The 14,268-nt window shown below is 47.4% G+C and overlaps 2 protein-coding genes across 3 annotated transcripts in view; both read right to left on the bottom strand.

Moving 5' to 3' along the window:
• LOC130389109 (uncharacterized) overlaps positions 1-1,979 on the bottom strand; it is a 4,438-nt gene extending 2,459 nt beyond the window's left edge. Inside the window, exons 1-2 of the mRNA XM_056598780.1 lie at positions 943-1,979; positions 8-684 (exon numbers count right to left, since the gene is read on the bottom strand). Coding sequence (XP_056454755.1) covers positions 8-684; positions 943-1,074 — 809 coding nt within the window. The 5' untranslated portion in view covers positions 1,075-1,979. The remainder of the gene's footprint in view (positions 1-7; positions 685-942) is intronic.
• Positions 1,980-2,069: 90 nt separating this feature from the next.
• On the bottom strand, positions 2,070-13,204 carry LOC130388720 (ATP-dependent Clp protease ATP-binding subunit clpX-like, mitochondrial). Of its 2 annotated transcripts, XM_056598200.1 has the most exons (15): positions 12,890-13,204; positions 12,287-12,363; positions 11,632-11,792; positions 11,204-11,318; positions 10,702-10,856; positions 10,102-10,261; positions 9,408-9,449; positions 8,601-8,777; positions 8,093-8,257; positions 6,906-6,994; positions 6,158-6,322; positions 5,286-5,585; positions 4,832-4,924; positions 3,706-3,812; positions 2,070-3,367 (listed from the first exon to the last, which is right to left on the bottom strand). In XM_056598200.1, exons 2-15 carry the CDS (start codon positions 12,339-12,341, stop codon positions 3,277-3,279), a joined length of 1,875 nt encoding a protein of 624 aa, XP_056454175.1. In that variant the 5' UTR covers positions 12,342-12,363; positions 12,890-13,204; the 3' UTR covers positions 2,070-3,276. The 2 variants fall into 2 exon arrangements, with proteins under 2 accessions (XP_056454175.1, XP_056454176.1); XM_056598201.1 differs by lacking the exon at positions 9,408-9,449 and having other exon boundaries at positions 12,890-13,203.
• Positions 13,205-14,268: the final 1,064 nt, after the last annotated feature.

Below are 14,268 nucleotides of genomic sequence, written 5' to 3'. Positions count from 1 at the left end.
CTTCTGCCTGTGGCTCTTGACTGTCGATCCCGCGGAGGACGGCCTCGGCTGCTGGGGCCTGACCTGAGAGCCGCAGACGGACTGCGCTCCGCCGCCGGCTGCGTACTTCTTGTTGACGGAGCCCAGGGAGGCCTGCTTCTTCCTGCAGTGCTTCCCCCCTGGACAGGGGGGGCTGCCGTGCAGGCTCTGCTCCAGCGCCGGCTGTCTGCGGCCGCTGGAGGCAGACAGCGGCCGGGCCTGGCCCTGGTGCTTACAATGCGGCGCAGAGGAGCCGGCGTGGAGCTCCCTGAATCTGGGGGGCGTGTCCTTTGGGGAACAGCTGCTGGAGCGCTCTCTGACCACAAAGCAGCGGACCCCGTCGTCGGTGGAGGAGCCCTCGTCGTCCTCCGAGTACCCGGCCTCGTCGTCGGGGTTGAGGATGCGGAAGCGGGCCGTGCGGGGGTGCAGGCGCCGGATGTCTGCGGCGTTCAGGCTGTGGCTCCGGGGCCGAGGGCCTTGGTCCCGCTGGTCGCTCCTCCTCGGACCGGCCCAGGAGCCCTCCTGAAGGCCGCTGAACATCATGGAGAACGGAGGGCAGGACGGAGGCTTGGGGAGCCTTTGCACCAGGGAGGCGGGCCATGCTTCTCTTCTTTGATAGCCAGGCTCGTAGCCAATCAGCACCCGGCGTTCAAGGGCAAAGTCGTACTGGGAACAAATCAACCAGCGAGTGAATAGTGGGTTAGTTAATTGACAGTCTAGTTCCTCAAAATCATCACCTTATGAGGTATTGAACTGACAAACATGACCTAAATGCGAAGGCTGTGGGATGAATCCTAAATAAAAGGTCACCCTAGTTAACCCACAGATGAACAAACACTGGTAGACCGTTATCAGACTCCCTTTCTAATGGAAGCGGAGATGAAATGAGGCTAAGCCGGCAGAACCAGTGGGGTCATGTCTGACCTTGGTGTCTCGCAGTATCTGACGGCAATCGGGGAATGGGAAGTCTGGCTTCCCTGCCGGTGCAAGCTGGCTCCGGGTCACCCCTAGTGAGCCGGCGGGCGTCTGAAACGAAACGCCTTCCAGACTGTTCATCGTTAGGAATACGCTGCCTTAACGAACCGGTCCTCAGTCTGCATGAGAGGAGCAGGACAGCCAAGCTAAAATCACCTCAGCACATCACAGCAAAAGGTCTCATTTTAGCCAGCAACACCAAGCAGCATTTGTGATTATGTGTTGAATGAGCACGCACCTTTGAGTGAGTCCTGAAGTTGTCGTCCGCAGCATGACATGTGGAGACCGAGTAATGCGTAGACATTATCTCATGGGATTAATCTCTCCAATCGCTAAGCCCCTAACCCCTCATGAGCACTTGTTTACCTCACCAAGTGTGTTCCTCTTCACACCAAAATCAGTGTTGAGCAGCCTTCATATTTACGTTGATATAAAGGGGAATCATAAAAACATTGATTTATTAATTAGAAATGTAAACTTCTTTGGGAATTCTCATGAGTTAATCATCAGCAGGCTCTCTAACATTGGATGCAAGGGAATGCAGAGGGACTCATTGAAACAGACAGCATCCCTGAGATTGTGAAGCTGCAATGGATGCACACCTCGAGGACCATTAACCGAGCTCTGGAGATTGCGGCTGACCCCTCCCATCCTGCCAATAGTCTGTTTAATCTTCTCCCCTCTGGAAAGCGGTACAGGGCTATTATGTCCAAAACATCACCTCCACAGTTTTCTCCCCCAAGCAATGGCCCTCCTAAATAACTCTTAAAACTTGGACACCATTGCACTTTAAATTTATTCTCCATCTTCATTCCTATTAATTTATTGCTCATAACGGTACTGTTCGTCCTTGTGTTTTTGTCTTTCTGTTTTACTGTGTGTTTCCTGCATGGAGAAGACCAAATCAAATTCCTAGTATCTGTATAAATGGCGAATTAAGTTTAATTGAATGACGGCTCTGGAGCAGAACAGCAGAACAGTCTAATGTTCGACATTATACTCTTGTCTTGAGTGTGTTATTGGGTTTGCACACGAACATATCACTTTGCTTCAACAGAAGGAAACCAGCGTGCTGTACATAGATATACATTTTATTTATATATTTAAACAATCACATCAATTTAGGAGTCACAACCTTGTGTCGTACAGCTTCCGTTGACGACTCTTTAAATCAAATGAGTGAAAGTAACATTGCTAAATCAAAGAGGCAAACCTAATTCATCTTACTGTATAGTATGATCGCGGTGCGCTTCGAGGGCATCCCGGTAGAGTGGTGGTGGAGGAGGAGGTGGAGGGGTACTTTTGATTAAAGGCTTTATCACAGGACATGTAGAAGCACAATTTATAGCATGGCATTACATCGTTAAGATTAGCGGAAATTACTGGAGGGACAAAAACATAACCGCTCTGATTCCGCGACGGTCCGCTCCTCACACAGCCCCGAGAGACTGGAGGGGTATTCTACCAACTAAAAATATCACAGGTGGTCGTTTAAAAAGGGCACCTCGAAATCCACCTGGACTGCTGCTGTGTGCCCGTGAGGACCTGGGAGTGACTGAGTCCTTATGTTCCACAGCTGCTAATCTAAAGTGTGTGCTGCGTCAACACTTTCAGCCAAACATTCTTATAAATTATGTTATTATGAGACACCTTTGAAACAGTGGACGTGAAGAATCATCTACAGTATCATTGTGCTTGTGGAATATGATGACGCGCTTATGAATGATGCTAGCATCACCTGTATTCTGTAACATGACGACAACATGAGCGCTCACACAGGCCCGGCTCTGAAGAGCACAGTATGACCCAGTGATGTCTGTGTGTTTGATCCCCTTGCCATAACACCAGGATAGTCCTCTAGCTACTAAATCCGTCTCAATAATAATAAAATGTTGTTATCCCCTGGAAAGATAAAAATGTTAAACAACCTGGCAAAGATTGAAAGTGTACTACGAGGGCCACCTCAGCAGTCAAACCTCTTTACCAAAAGAAAAATATAATTAACGTTTAAACGCACAGGACCTGAAAGGGTTGTTACGTTCTCACGACCATGTTCAATGTGACACACGGCTCCTCTTCCATGAGTCAGCAGCTTTCCTTTTCAATTCAGTTTCTCCCCACACACACCCACACACACACACCCACACACACACACACACACACACAAACGCACACGCAGCCCAGCCATTGAAACGTGGGGGCCGGCCGGAGATGGTTTCCTTCCATGGGGGGTGGAGGGGGGGGGGCGGGGGGTGGAGGGTGATCAGGTCAGGGGGGAGGGGCTCAGTTGTTAGCCGCGTCGGCCTGCCGGGGCCAGTTCTCCTCCTCAATGCCTGAGTCGTACTCCTCCTCTGTGGACTCCTTCACCGGCGCTCTAATACACACACACAAACACACACGTCAGGCTAGGCACGCGTGTTCACAAAGAGTGTTGTGTGTGTTTGTGATTGTCTCTCTCAGTGTGTGTGAGTATGTGTGTGTGTGTGTTTGTCTCTCTCAGTGCGTGTGTGTGTGTATGTGTGTGTTTGTCTCTCTCAGTGTGTGTGTGTGTGTGTGTGTGTGTGTATGTGTGTGTGTTTGTCTCTCTCAGTGTGTGTGTGTGCGTGCGTGTGTATCTCAGTCTGTCTGTCTGTGTGTGTGTCTCTCTCTCTGTCGTCTGTCTCTCTTTCAGTCTGTCTGTCTGTCTCTTAGCGTCTGTCTGTCTGTACTGACCTGGTGTATCTGGGCTCTGTCTTGCCTTGGACCACGTCTCTGCTCAGTTCCACAGCCATGATGTCTGAGCAGGGTACCTCGAACATGGGCTCTAGCAGCAGCTTCTCCTGCAGAACCAGAGGAAACATGTCATGGTGGAGTCAGCCCACTGCCCCCTGAACTAATACAAACCGTGTCTGATGCCTTCTTGGAAAGTCACATCAGATGCTTGATGATAATAAAAAGACAATAGACGTATTTGCCTAGCCAGCTGGCCATACCAACTGGTTGGCTTGTATAGCCATGTTCCCCTCATCCCAATTGAAGCCGTACTGCCATCAGGTCTAAGAGCAGTGTTGCCAGATTGGGCCAGATTTCACACCCAATCAAGCAACACTGACTTCAGGCAGTGTTGCCAGATTGGGTGGAAAATCTGGCCAAATCTGGCAACACAGATCGCTCTAGGGCAAAACGGAGGCACTTTTTGCATTTCATTCACACACTTTAATATCCTGTTAAGTAGGGATGTCCGATATTGGCTTTTTTGCCGATATCCGATATGCGATATTGTCCAACTCTAAATTTTCGATTCCGATATCAGCCGATACCGATGTCGATATTTGGGTTATTTTTCCTCAAACCTAATTTAGGTAACATTACATATCTCCTGTTGTGGAATTAACACAACATGCTTAATGTTATTGTGATGCCCCACTGGATGCATTCTTGAATGCAACAAGGCTTTCCAAATGTTAACATTGTCTGTGCAAAATAAGAAAAATACTTCAACTTAATTTAAGGGAAAAGTGCCATGTTTATTTTTATTTTTTTAATTATTTAAAAAAAAAAAAAAACCGATACCGATATTGACAGATATTACATTTTTATGCTAATATCGGTGGGGCGATAATATCGGACATCTCTACTGTTAAGTACTGGCACAGGGCAACTTTATAATTGATTCTGTATACACTGTTACGCCTGTTTGTCCTTACTTTAGCATCTCTTTTTGTTTTCCTTTTTGTTATTTACTGTTTTTATTGCATTGTCTTATATCCTGTGTCTTCCACTGCTGCTGTAACACTTACTCAGACTCTGGTGGGATTAATAAAGTTTCATTGTGATGGATCGTTACAGTTCAGCTCACCATGATGGACCTTAGGCCGCGGGCGCCCGTTTTCCTCTCCAGGGCCAGCCGCGCGATGGCCTGCAGAGCGCCTGTGGTCACGTTGAGTTCACACTGCAACACAACAGACACCAACGTCACCCACGGGCCACCAGAGGGCTCACGTTTCGGGATCACACACCGAGCAAATTCCAAACACACGTGCGTGCGTGCGTGCGTGCGTGTGTCCATCATGACCCCCAATGCACTCCTGATCATCCCTGGAAGGTGGGATTCCCCGCCCTGTGTTTTCTTCCTCGCTAATAAAGGGGGTTTTCTCTAGAGCACGCTCGTCTTGAGCAGTCAGGGTGAAGTGTCTCGCTCAGGGACACCTCGACCCTCAGCTAGGAGGAGCGGGGGATCGAACTAGCAACCTTCCTCCCGATACAAAGGCCCGTTAGGCTCTTGGCTTGGTGGGAGCTGCGGCGGGGCTGACCTTGTCCATGCTGAACAGCGCCTGGTACTGCGGCACCACGGCGTTGCGCGGCTCCGTCAGGATGCGGACCAGCGTCTCCTCGTCCAGGCTGTGCAGCGGCACCACCACGGGCAGCCGGCCCACGAACTCGGGGATCATCCCGAACTCGATGAGGTCGCGGGCCTCCACGATCTTCAGCAGGCGGTCCTTCTCCTCGATCTCCGCCACGGCGTCCGTGTCCCCGCTGGTGTTGGCCAGGTCGGCCGCCGCCGCTGCCCGCCGCCCCTGGGCCATGTTGGAGGGCGTGCCGAAGCCAAGGTACTGTCAGGGGTTTAAACTACGTTAGTCTTCAAGACAGGGTTACTCTTTTGATTCAAAGCTTTATAACCGGAGTAGTTAAGGTTATAATAATGGTAATAATGGTATCGATACCGTTATCGGTATTATACTGACTTAAATGCAGTATCGGGTATAGGCGATCTGATACCATCACATGACATAGCTCCTTGACATCACAGGCAGCGAACTTCATAAACACTACGGTGTTATGCTGCATTCGTTAACGGTCCGAGGTGGAAAGTCGGAATGGGAAACGCGTCATCAGACTCTGACCTACTTGTGATCGAGCTACCAAGTCGGAGAAACATGGATGCTCAAGCTTATCTACAATGATACACATTTATTAAAAAAAAAATTGGATTATAAATGTAAATGAATGATGAGAACCGTTCAATTAGAACAAGTGCTGTTATTAGTTATAATGCTAAATGCTTTATCGATATATTTCCGGTATCGGGCGATACACAAGTTCAGATATCGGAAATGAAAAATGGTATGGGAACATCTCTGAAAGACACCGGGTGGGTCAGCGGTGCCGGTGAGGCGACCCTCACCTTCTCGTTCTTCCTCCTGCTGATGATCCGGTCCAGACCGTTGAAGGCTCCAGAGGCAACAAAGAGGATGTTGGTGGTGTCCACCTGCACCGTCTCGCCCCTCAGCTTCCTGGAGTTCTTCTCCGGCACGTTGACGATGGTCCCTTCCAGCAGTTTCAGCAGGCCCTGGGATGGAGCACAAGACACCAAATGAGTTGAACGTGTAACCTCGACACGGAGCGTTTAAAACGGTTACTAGAGTCACGTTCCCAATGTTGGATATCCATTTAAATTTAGCAGACGTGTTTATCCAAAGCAACTTGCAATCAGTACTTTTTGTCAGAAGAAAGAGCAACAATAATATATGGCTGACAGTAAAGTAAGGATGTTCATAGAACCAAGTGCCACGCTCTAACAATCACTGTGTGAGAGTGAGCGGTAGGGCTGCTCGATTATGGAAAAAATCATAATCAGGATTATTTTGGTCAATATTGAAATCACGATTATTCAAACGATTATTTTTGAGTTTGAAAACATAGTGTATTTATTCAGCATGTCTCTCCCAAAAACACTTAGTAACTGAAATTTTGCCTTAAAAAAATACAATGGTCAAAAAGAAAAGGTTCAAATCTAAAATAATGTACAGATATGAATCCATCTGTTCTGGAATACTTTTGACGCTAAAATCGAAATCGAAAATCGAAATCGAGATCGAAATTCGATCAATCGTCCAGCCCTAGTGAGGGGTGGTCAAACGTTAAATGCTGACCTGCTGGACCCCCTCTCCGCCCACGTCTCGGAGCTGATGGATCCCGGGAACACTGCCGATCTTATCCACCTCGTCCAGGAACACGATGCCTGTCAACAGACCGGTCACAGCAGCCATCGTTAAACATGGTTCGGCCTTCAGTTAAAAGGGACGCTAGAATCTTGTCCTGTCCTCAAACTGGTCACACATTTACATTTGGCGGACGCTTTTGTCCAAAGCGACTTACATCGATTAAATACACACATTCACACACCGATGGCGGAGTCAACCATGGAAGGCGACAGCCAGCTCGTTGGGAGCAGTTAGGGTGAGGTGTCTTGCTCAGGGACACCTCGACACACAGCATGGAGGAGCCAGGGATCGAACTAGCAACCTTCCTGAGTTAAGCTGACCCCAGCCTGGGACGGAGTCGTGACTGTGGCCACTTTACATTTTTAATCAGGCGTTCCAAAAAAAACCTGGGCACTGCAGCATTTGTCGGGTTACTCTGTTGAGTTGCTTTGGACTGCCAAAGAGACATACATCTTTATGCACTTGCAACCATTTCTTTCAGCACCTCTCTCAAACCCTGACCCACTTTTATTAATTGGGTTGGATCATGTTAAGCCTGAATTCTCATTTAATCTCACTGCGTCACCATTCACAACCGTTAAGTCGTTTAGCCAAAGTGGGCTACTCATTATATTTGGCATCTTGCCTTTAGGTAGACTGTTTATGTGGTTTGAAATGGGGGTGTGAACCCAGAACACTGGCATGGGAGACTAAATGTTCCCTTCCCTCATCGCCATACCAACCGGGCCCTCAGAGTTAATCAGTGATCTGTAGCTCTGTGAAGCCCTTTGACGACCTGCATCTATAGAACGCAGTTCAACATTAAAAGATTTACACACCTACACATTACAAAATAAACTCACAGAAAAATGTAAATTACAAAAAGAGTGAGAACAGACGGACGGACGTGTGTGTGTGTGTGTGTGTGTGTGTGTGTGTGTGTGTGTGTGTGTGTGTGTGTGTGTGTGTGTGTGTGTGTGTGTGTGTGTGTGTGTGTGTGTGTGTGTGTGTGTGTGTGTGTGTGTGTGTGTGTGTGTGTGTGTGTGTGTGTGTGTGTGTGTGTGTGTGTGTGTGTGTGTGTGTGTGCGTGCAGCTGAGTGATGCGACAAGTGAACCACCCCAGAGTCCAGACCCACCTTGCTGAGCCTTCTCCACAGAATAGTTGGCGTCTTGGAGCAGCTTAGCGATGACGGACTCGATGTCTTCCCCCACATAGCCGGCCTGGGTCAGGGTGGTGCAGTCACAGATTGCAAAGGGGACGTCCAGGCACTTCGCCAGGGTCTGGGCCAGCAATGTTTTCCCTTCAGAAATAATAAAATAGGAAACAACAGGCCAGAGTGTCAATATAAATACATGGTTCATGATAAATGGTAAACGGACTGCATTTTTGTCTTGCTTTTCTAACCAGTGTCCAGTCAAAGTGCTTTACAAATCTGATTCACATTCACACACCGACGGCGTAGTCAACCAGGCAGGGCGACAGCTAGCTCATCGGGAGCAGTCAAGATGAGTCATTGGGAGCATGTCGCTGTAAGGACTTGTTCAAGGAGCTGACTGAAGAGTGAATACCCACAATCCTCTTTTCAAAGAAAGGGTTCATTGTGCAAGGACCCACGTGTGGCGCAATGTTGACACAACACTGACCTGACCCAGTTGGGCCCAGCAGCACGATGTTGCTCTTCTCCAGTCTGATCTCGGCGTTGGTGGAGTCCAGCACGTCTCCGCCCCTCCTCTCCTGCTGAGTCTGCTGGCTCCCCGGCTGCTGCATGGACGCTCCCAGGGCGTTGCCATGGGGACTGATCCCGGCGATCTGCAGCAGTTCTGAATCCAGGAAATCGGTTTTAGGTTTTGCATGACTGCAAAACAACTTGGGTATTATATTGAATCATTTATACACATCGATCTGAAAGTAAACAGTGACGGAATTAACAGAATATCCGTCATCACATTCTGATTGTTATGTGTTCAAATGCGAACCAAACAAGTAGTGAGTCCCGTCTATAAATACACCGTCCCCTTCTCAGAAAAGGGTGGAGTTACTGCGTGAAGTGGGCTGGAGTGGGAGCACCGAGGGAAAGAGGGCAATCTAGGTCACCAGGCCAACCTATCTCATTGTCTGGTTTCGCGATGAACACACTTTTACCGCATACATGCGGATCGAGCTTTTGTTAATATTGAGGAATTGTTTCCGGGCTGTGAAGGACCAGGCGATAAGAAAATGCTTTCGTCTTCAATTTTGTCTCCGAATAATTTTTGGGAAATAAACGAGAGCCAATGGGCGAAAGCGACACAAAAGACGAACTGGAGATATCCACAGCTGGACTCATGTTTGGTTTGATTTGGCATTTGTGCGGCAGGGGATGGGGGAGTGGGGGGGAACATCAACAACACTGACTGTTGCTCTAACAGCTAACAATACCAAGAGAACGGTGAGAAAGACCATGGACTTACTTGTGAATCTGTACTCATCCTCTCGTCTTCTCATCTCTAGCTCTAAGGGGAGACGATGAAAGCTCTCAAAAATCAATATTATCATTACATTTATATCTTATCATATAGTCCCGTGTAAGACTTCAACTCAAATGTATAGGAAATGTCACATGTCCATTGCACAAATGCCAAATCATTGATGCAGTTTTGCAAATATGCAATATTGCATCACTTTTTGCAAGTAATTAAAAGTTCTCACTTATTAAAACTTGCTAAAAGAATCATCCATCGTTAGGACGGGTGTCCTGTCCTCCCTCATCTTGACTGCTGAGGTGACCCTTAACAACCAAAAAAAACCACCAAGCTAACTTTTTTAAATAGCTCTTGGCATTTGTGTAGCAGAGCGTGGGAGCGAGATTGAACACATATTCACCAGAGTTCCTAACTCTAGAGATGTTCTGATACCTTTTTCCTTCCCGATATCGATTCCGAATGTGTGATGTTCTTTGCCTCTTTAGTAAAGGAGCTAGTCATGTGATGGTATCGGATCTGAGCGAGACGCGTATTCGCCAATACTGCATATTAGGCTGTATCAGAGGAATCCCTGATACTGGTATCGGTATTGGTACAACTCTACCTAACTCCATACAGTGGAAAGCACAAACAGCCACCCAACAAGGTGTACATGTGGACAAAAGTATACAGTGTTACTAACCCCTGGGCGTCAGGGAGGCCTGCTTCTCGACCTCGGCCGGCTGGCGGCTCCCGGCTGGGATGTTGTTGTAGATGCGTTTGTAGTGGTTGTACACAGCCACCGCCAGCACCTTCTTAGCGTAGGACTGGCCCACCACGTATTTGTCCAGGTAGGCATAAATCTGAGGGGAAGACAATGCGATAAAACATTTGTACTTACATCCGCTATATTCAACCTGAGAGGTTGAGTATATATTTACATTTAGGGCATTTAGCAGAAGCTTTTATCCAAAGCCAATTACAATAAGTACATTTGTCAGAAGAAAGAGAAACGACAATATATGGCTGTCGGTACGGTATGGATGCTCATAGAACCAAGTGCCAAGCACTAACAATCACTAGGTTAACCCATTCCCCGTATACACCAAAGATATCTAGGATAAGATTCTTAACGATGCTAAGTACTATTTTTAAGGGCAAGGACGACAACATACGATAAGTGTGTACATTAAGGACCAGGATGTACAACATATGATAAGTGTTTATGAGTATTGTGGGGGGATAAGGGAGGATATGCAGAATATAGTGGATGGGTGGTGGCTTTCTGCTGGTCTCCCCGTACCTTCTTAGGGGGAGGGGGTGGTTTCTGGGAGAAGGCCAGTTTGACGGCTTCAGCAGCAGACTCGGGCTCCTTGTTCAGACCCTTCTTGGAGTCCGTCTCAGAGAGAACCACGAAGAAGTGGTGGCATTTCTCACACTTGACGAACCGTGTTGATGCTGTGAACCCAAGGAGAACCACATGATGTCACTCAAATGAGTGGATGGAATCATTCCCCGGTCAAGACATGGAAATGGATCAACCGATTATGTCAGCCTCTCATGTTTATGTGTGTTAAAGTTGGCAGCACGTACCTTAGTCATTGTATTATAAACATTGTCGGTCTGTATCAACGCTATTTTGCACCGAACAAATCATGAAAAAAACTAAATGATTGAATACCATTCACTTAGGCTGGGCCACACGGTCAAATCATACAAAACTATTGTTATTTTTTTTGGTGTCACGGCATGATTTCATCCAATTATTTCCCAATCCAATCACACACACACACACAAATACTTACAAACAAAGGTCTCTACATGAGTGCAGGGGTCTCCACACTTGGGGCAACGCAGTTGGCTACCTCCTTTACCCGAGCCTCCAGACCCGGACAGGCGTTTCCCCTCACCGACACTTTTCTGTTTAACCATAGAAAAACACGTATAACAATGCACCTGTAAGTCTGCAAGTGGAAACAGAAAAGTTGTTTCGATACCGATACCAGTGTCGGAAAAGTGCTATCAGTGGTCACAATGCTAGATGCTGTATCGGTAGCTACTTGTTATTGGCCGATACTCAAGTTCAGGAGTCGGTATCGGGAAGATTTTTATTTATTTTTATCTGACATTTCTAGGAAACGGCACCCTGGGCGTGGAAACAGAACCCCGGGTGTGGAATACCGTGGCTGTATACAAACGCCTTCAGCAGGCGCTTTAAGGGTTCTGAATGTACCTTTCCCCCGTCACCGGCTCCATCCTTGCTGGTCCCGTCTTTAGCAGCGTAGCAGACGGCGGCCTCGGAGAATGACCTCACCAGGACGTTAGGGGCCAGGTGAGTTTCACGGGGGCTGTGTTTACTCAGAGAGAACAGCTGAATGCGAGAACATGACAAACCTGAAACAGAGGCAGTTTGGTCGTCCTTTTAGTTCAAGAAGGGCTGACAGCCATGTTTAATGATTGTATGTCACTGCATATTTTGTTTTCTGGGGGAAGACACTGATTAACAGGTCATAGCTAAAGTGTGTTTGTTTGTTTGTTTGTTTGTTTGTTTACTTGATATGTTATGGCCATGTCTCATTTGTTCGTTTTAAATATAATTAACACAATCATCACAAATGAATCCCCACGTTAAACACACTAAAACCTCGACTGAGTATCTCAGGTGAAACATGTTACAGATGGTTACAGAAAACATCCCGTTAACAATGCTAGGCTACAACAACTTTTATCTGATAACCTTCAACTTGTAGTAAATTGGTGCAGCTGATTCCTTTCCCATACGCAACACAAACCACATAATCGCACACTAAACCATCCCATAGAGCTCCAACCCTCTGTCCTGCTGATAGCACAGGACACATAACGTTGTAAACACACACGTCTCTCACCCCGATGCGCAGAATTCAGGAACAGCCTCGCCGCCGAAGCACACGGGCAGGACATCACGCCGCTGGAGACTTTGTACCTGCACCAAAACACATCACCATTATAAAAAACCTATCATCGTCGTGAGGATGATGACATCCAGACAATAGGATCCGTAGGGGCCGATGGGCTGAGGTTGGCCACCAATCAACAGCCTACCGTCTATGTCAACACTGAGGAAATGTGCATTTCCAAACCAACAGAAAGTCTTTTCAGTTTCGGATTAAAATATAAGTGTCCATAGGTCCAGCTTTCTCTTTCATAACAACAGAGAGAGAGAGTTTGTGTTCGTGTGTGTGTGTGTGTGTGTGTGTGTGTGTGTGTGTGTGTGTGTGTGTGTGTCAACGAATGGGTATAGGTGTTTGGGGTGGCGCAAGGCCGAGACCAGGGCCAGCAGCTCGGGTACTGGGGGACCCAGTCCCAGTGGACCAGTCCAAGTCCCAGTGGACCCAGCATCCAGCTGTCATTGACCCGTAGAGGACACTAGGTTCAGTTGCGGATACATACGTTATGAAACACGGTTCCATTTGCACATCAAAGCCCACAGACCACCCGGCCATACTCACAGGGACGACGAATCCGCACACCTTGACACCGTTCGCCCGATTCCGCAAAGTCACTTATCTGTTATTCAACTTGTGCCCGACGCATTAAAAGATCGACATATCACACGAAATGGGGGTACTTCGAGCCTCTCGAGTGGACCAACACACGCTGCCCCTCCTCCGGACGACAGTTACAGCGGTGATATAACGAGCTGTTATGAAGTAGGTCAGCTAACGTTACACAAACTAGCGTTATCTGCTGGGCCGTGGGTACGTAGGGAGCCTAGCCTAGCTTAGCCTAGCATCTCAGGGGCCGTACGTTGCGTCATGACGTTGCGTCATGACGCAATGTTGATCTGCTGAGCTAGTGTAGTACGTAGTGAAACTTAGCTAGCTAGCTTTGGCAGCTGGGGCATGGATGGGTAGCGAAACATAGCTATATAGCTAGCATTGGCTTCTGGGCTGTGAATACTTGGTGAAACTTCGCTAGCCAGTCTAGCAACCCGGCTAGCTAGATTAGCATCCCGGGGCCGTACGTCATGACGTAGAGAGGGACGTGACCCTATGGACGTGACCCCCTGCCTCTGTTGTGTGTTCCTGCAATACCGGAGGCTGCAGTTCCAGGATCGGCTTTGGTTTAGACAAGTTTTTTATTTATTTATATATATAGTTAAGATTTAAGAACTAGTTTAGGTACTTTTTATTTTTTATTAATTATCATTAATTCACCATCTTAGGAAAAATCGCTTCCCGAAAAACAAGGGTCCTAGAACGACGGTCCTGGAACGGCAGCCTACGGGGTTGAAGGACATGTGAAGAGCTTATGAACAACTGTGTTTTATAGCGTATGCACATCATCAAAAGCAGGAAGGGCGATGTTCTGCGTGCGTATGCACGCAAAGGAGGTCAGGATCTGGAACCCAACCAACCTGTTGTACCACCCCTGAACACACTGTGCTGAGATTCAGTATCTCAGGCACCAATGGTACTTGAGATATTGAATCTTGGGTAGTAGGTAGCCATCCTGGGTAGTGTTCCTACAAAGCTCTTGCCTTTGGTCATATGCACAGAGATTAAATCAATTTACATTTTTGGTGTGCCAATTTGTTTGAAATGACATGACATTTATTTTGTTGCATGTATGATTAATGAACAATACACACAATGAAGAAATGCTTACACACATTGAAGAAATGCACAATGAAGAAAGAGTACACCTTTCTCTCTCTCATTCACTCACTCCCACACACACACGTTGTCTTTTTCACTGATCCAAGCAGTAATACAAAAATGTGAAGTAACTTGTAATTTGAGTAACTTTGTAACAAAGTACTTTTTTACTCTTACTCAAATAGGTTTTCCAATTGGAATACTGCCCTGCTCAGGACTTGCAGATGGAC

Source organism: Gadus chalcogrammus, chromosome 9, assembly GCF_026213295.1.
Source record: "Gadus chalcogrammus isolate NIFS_2021 chromosome 9, NIFS_Gcha_1.0, whole genome shotgun sequence".
NCBI lineage: Eukaryota > Metazoa > Chordata > Actinopteri > Gadiformes > Gadidae > Gadus > Gadus chalcogrammus.
The sequence above is the reverse complement of the archived record's forward strand: the minus strand, read 5'-3'. Positions and strand labels throughout refer to the sequence as shown.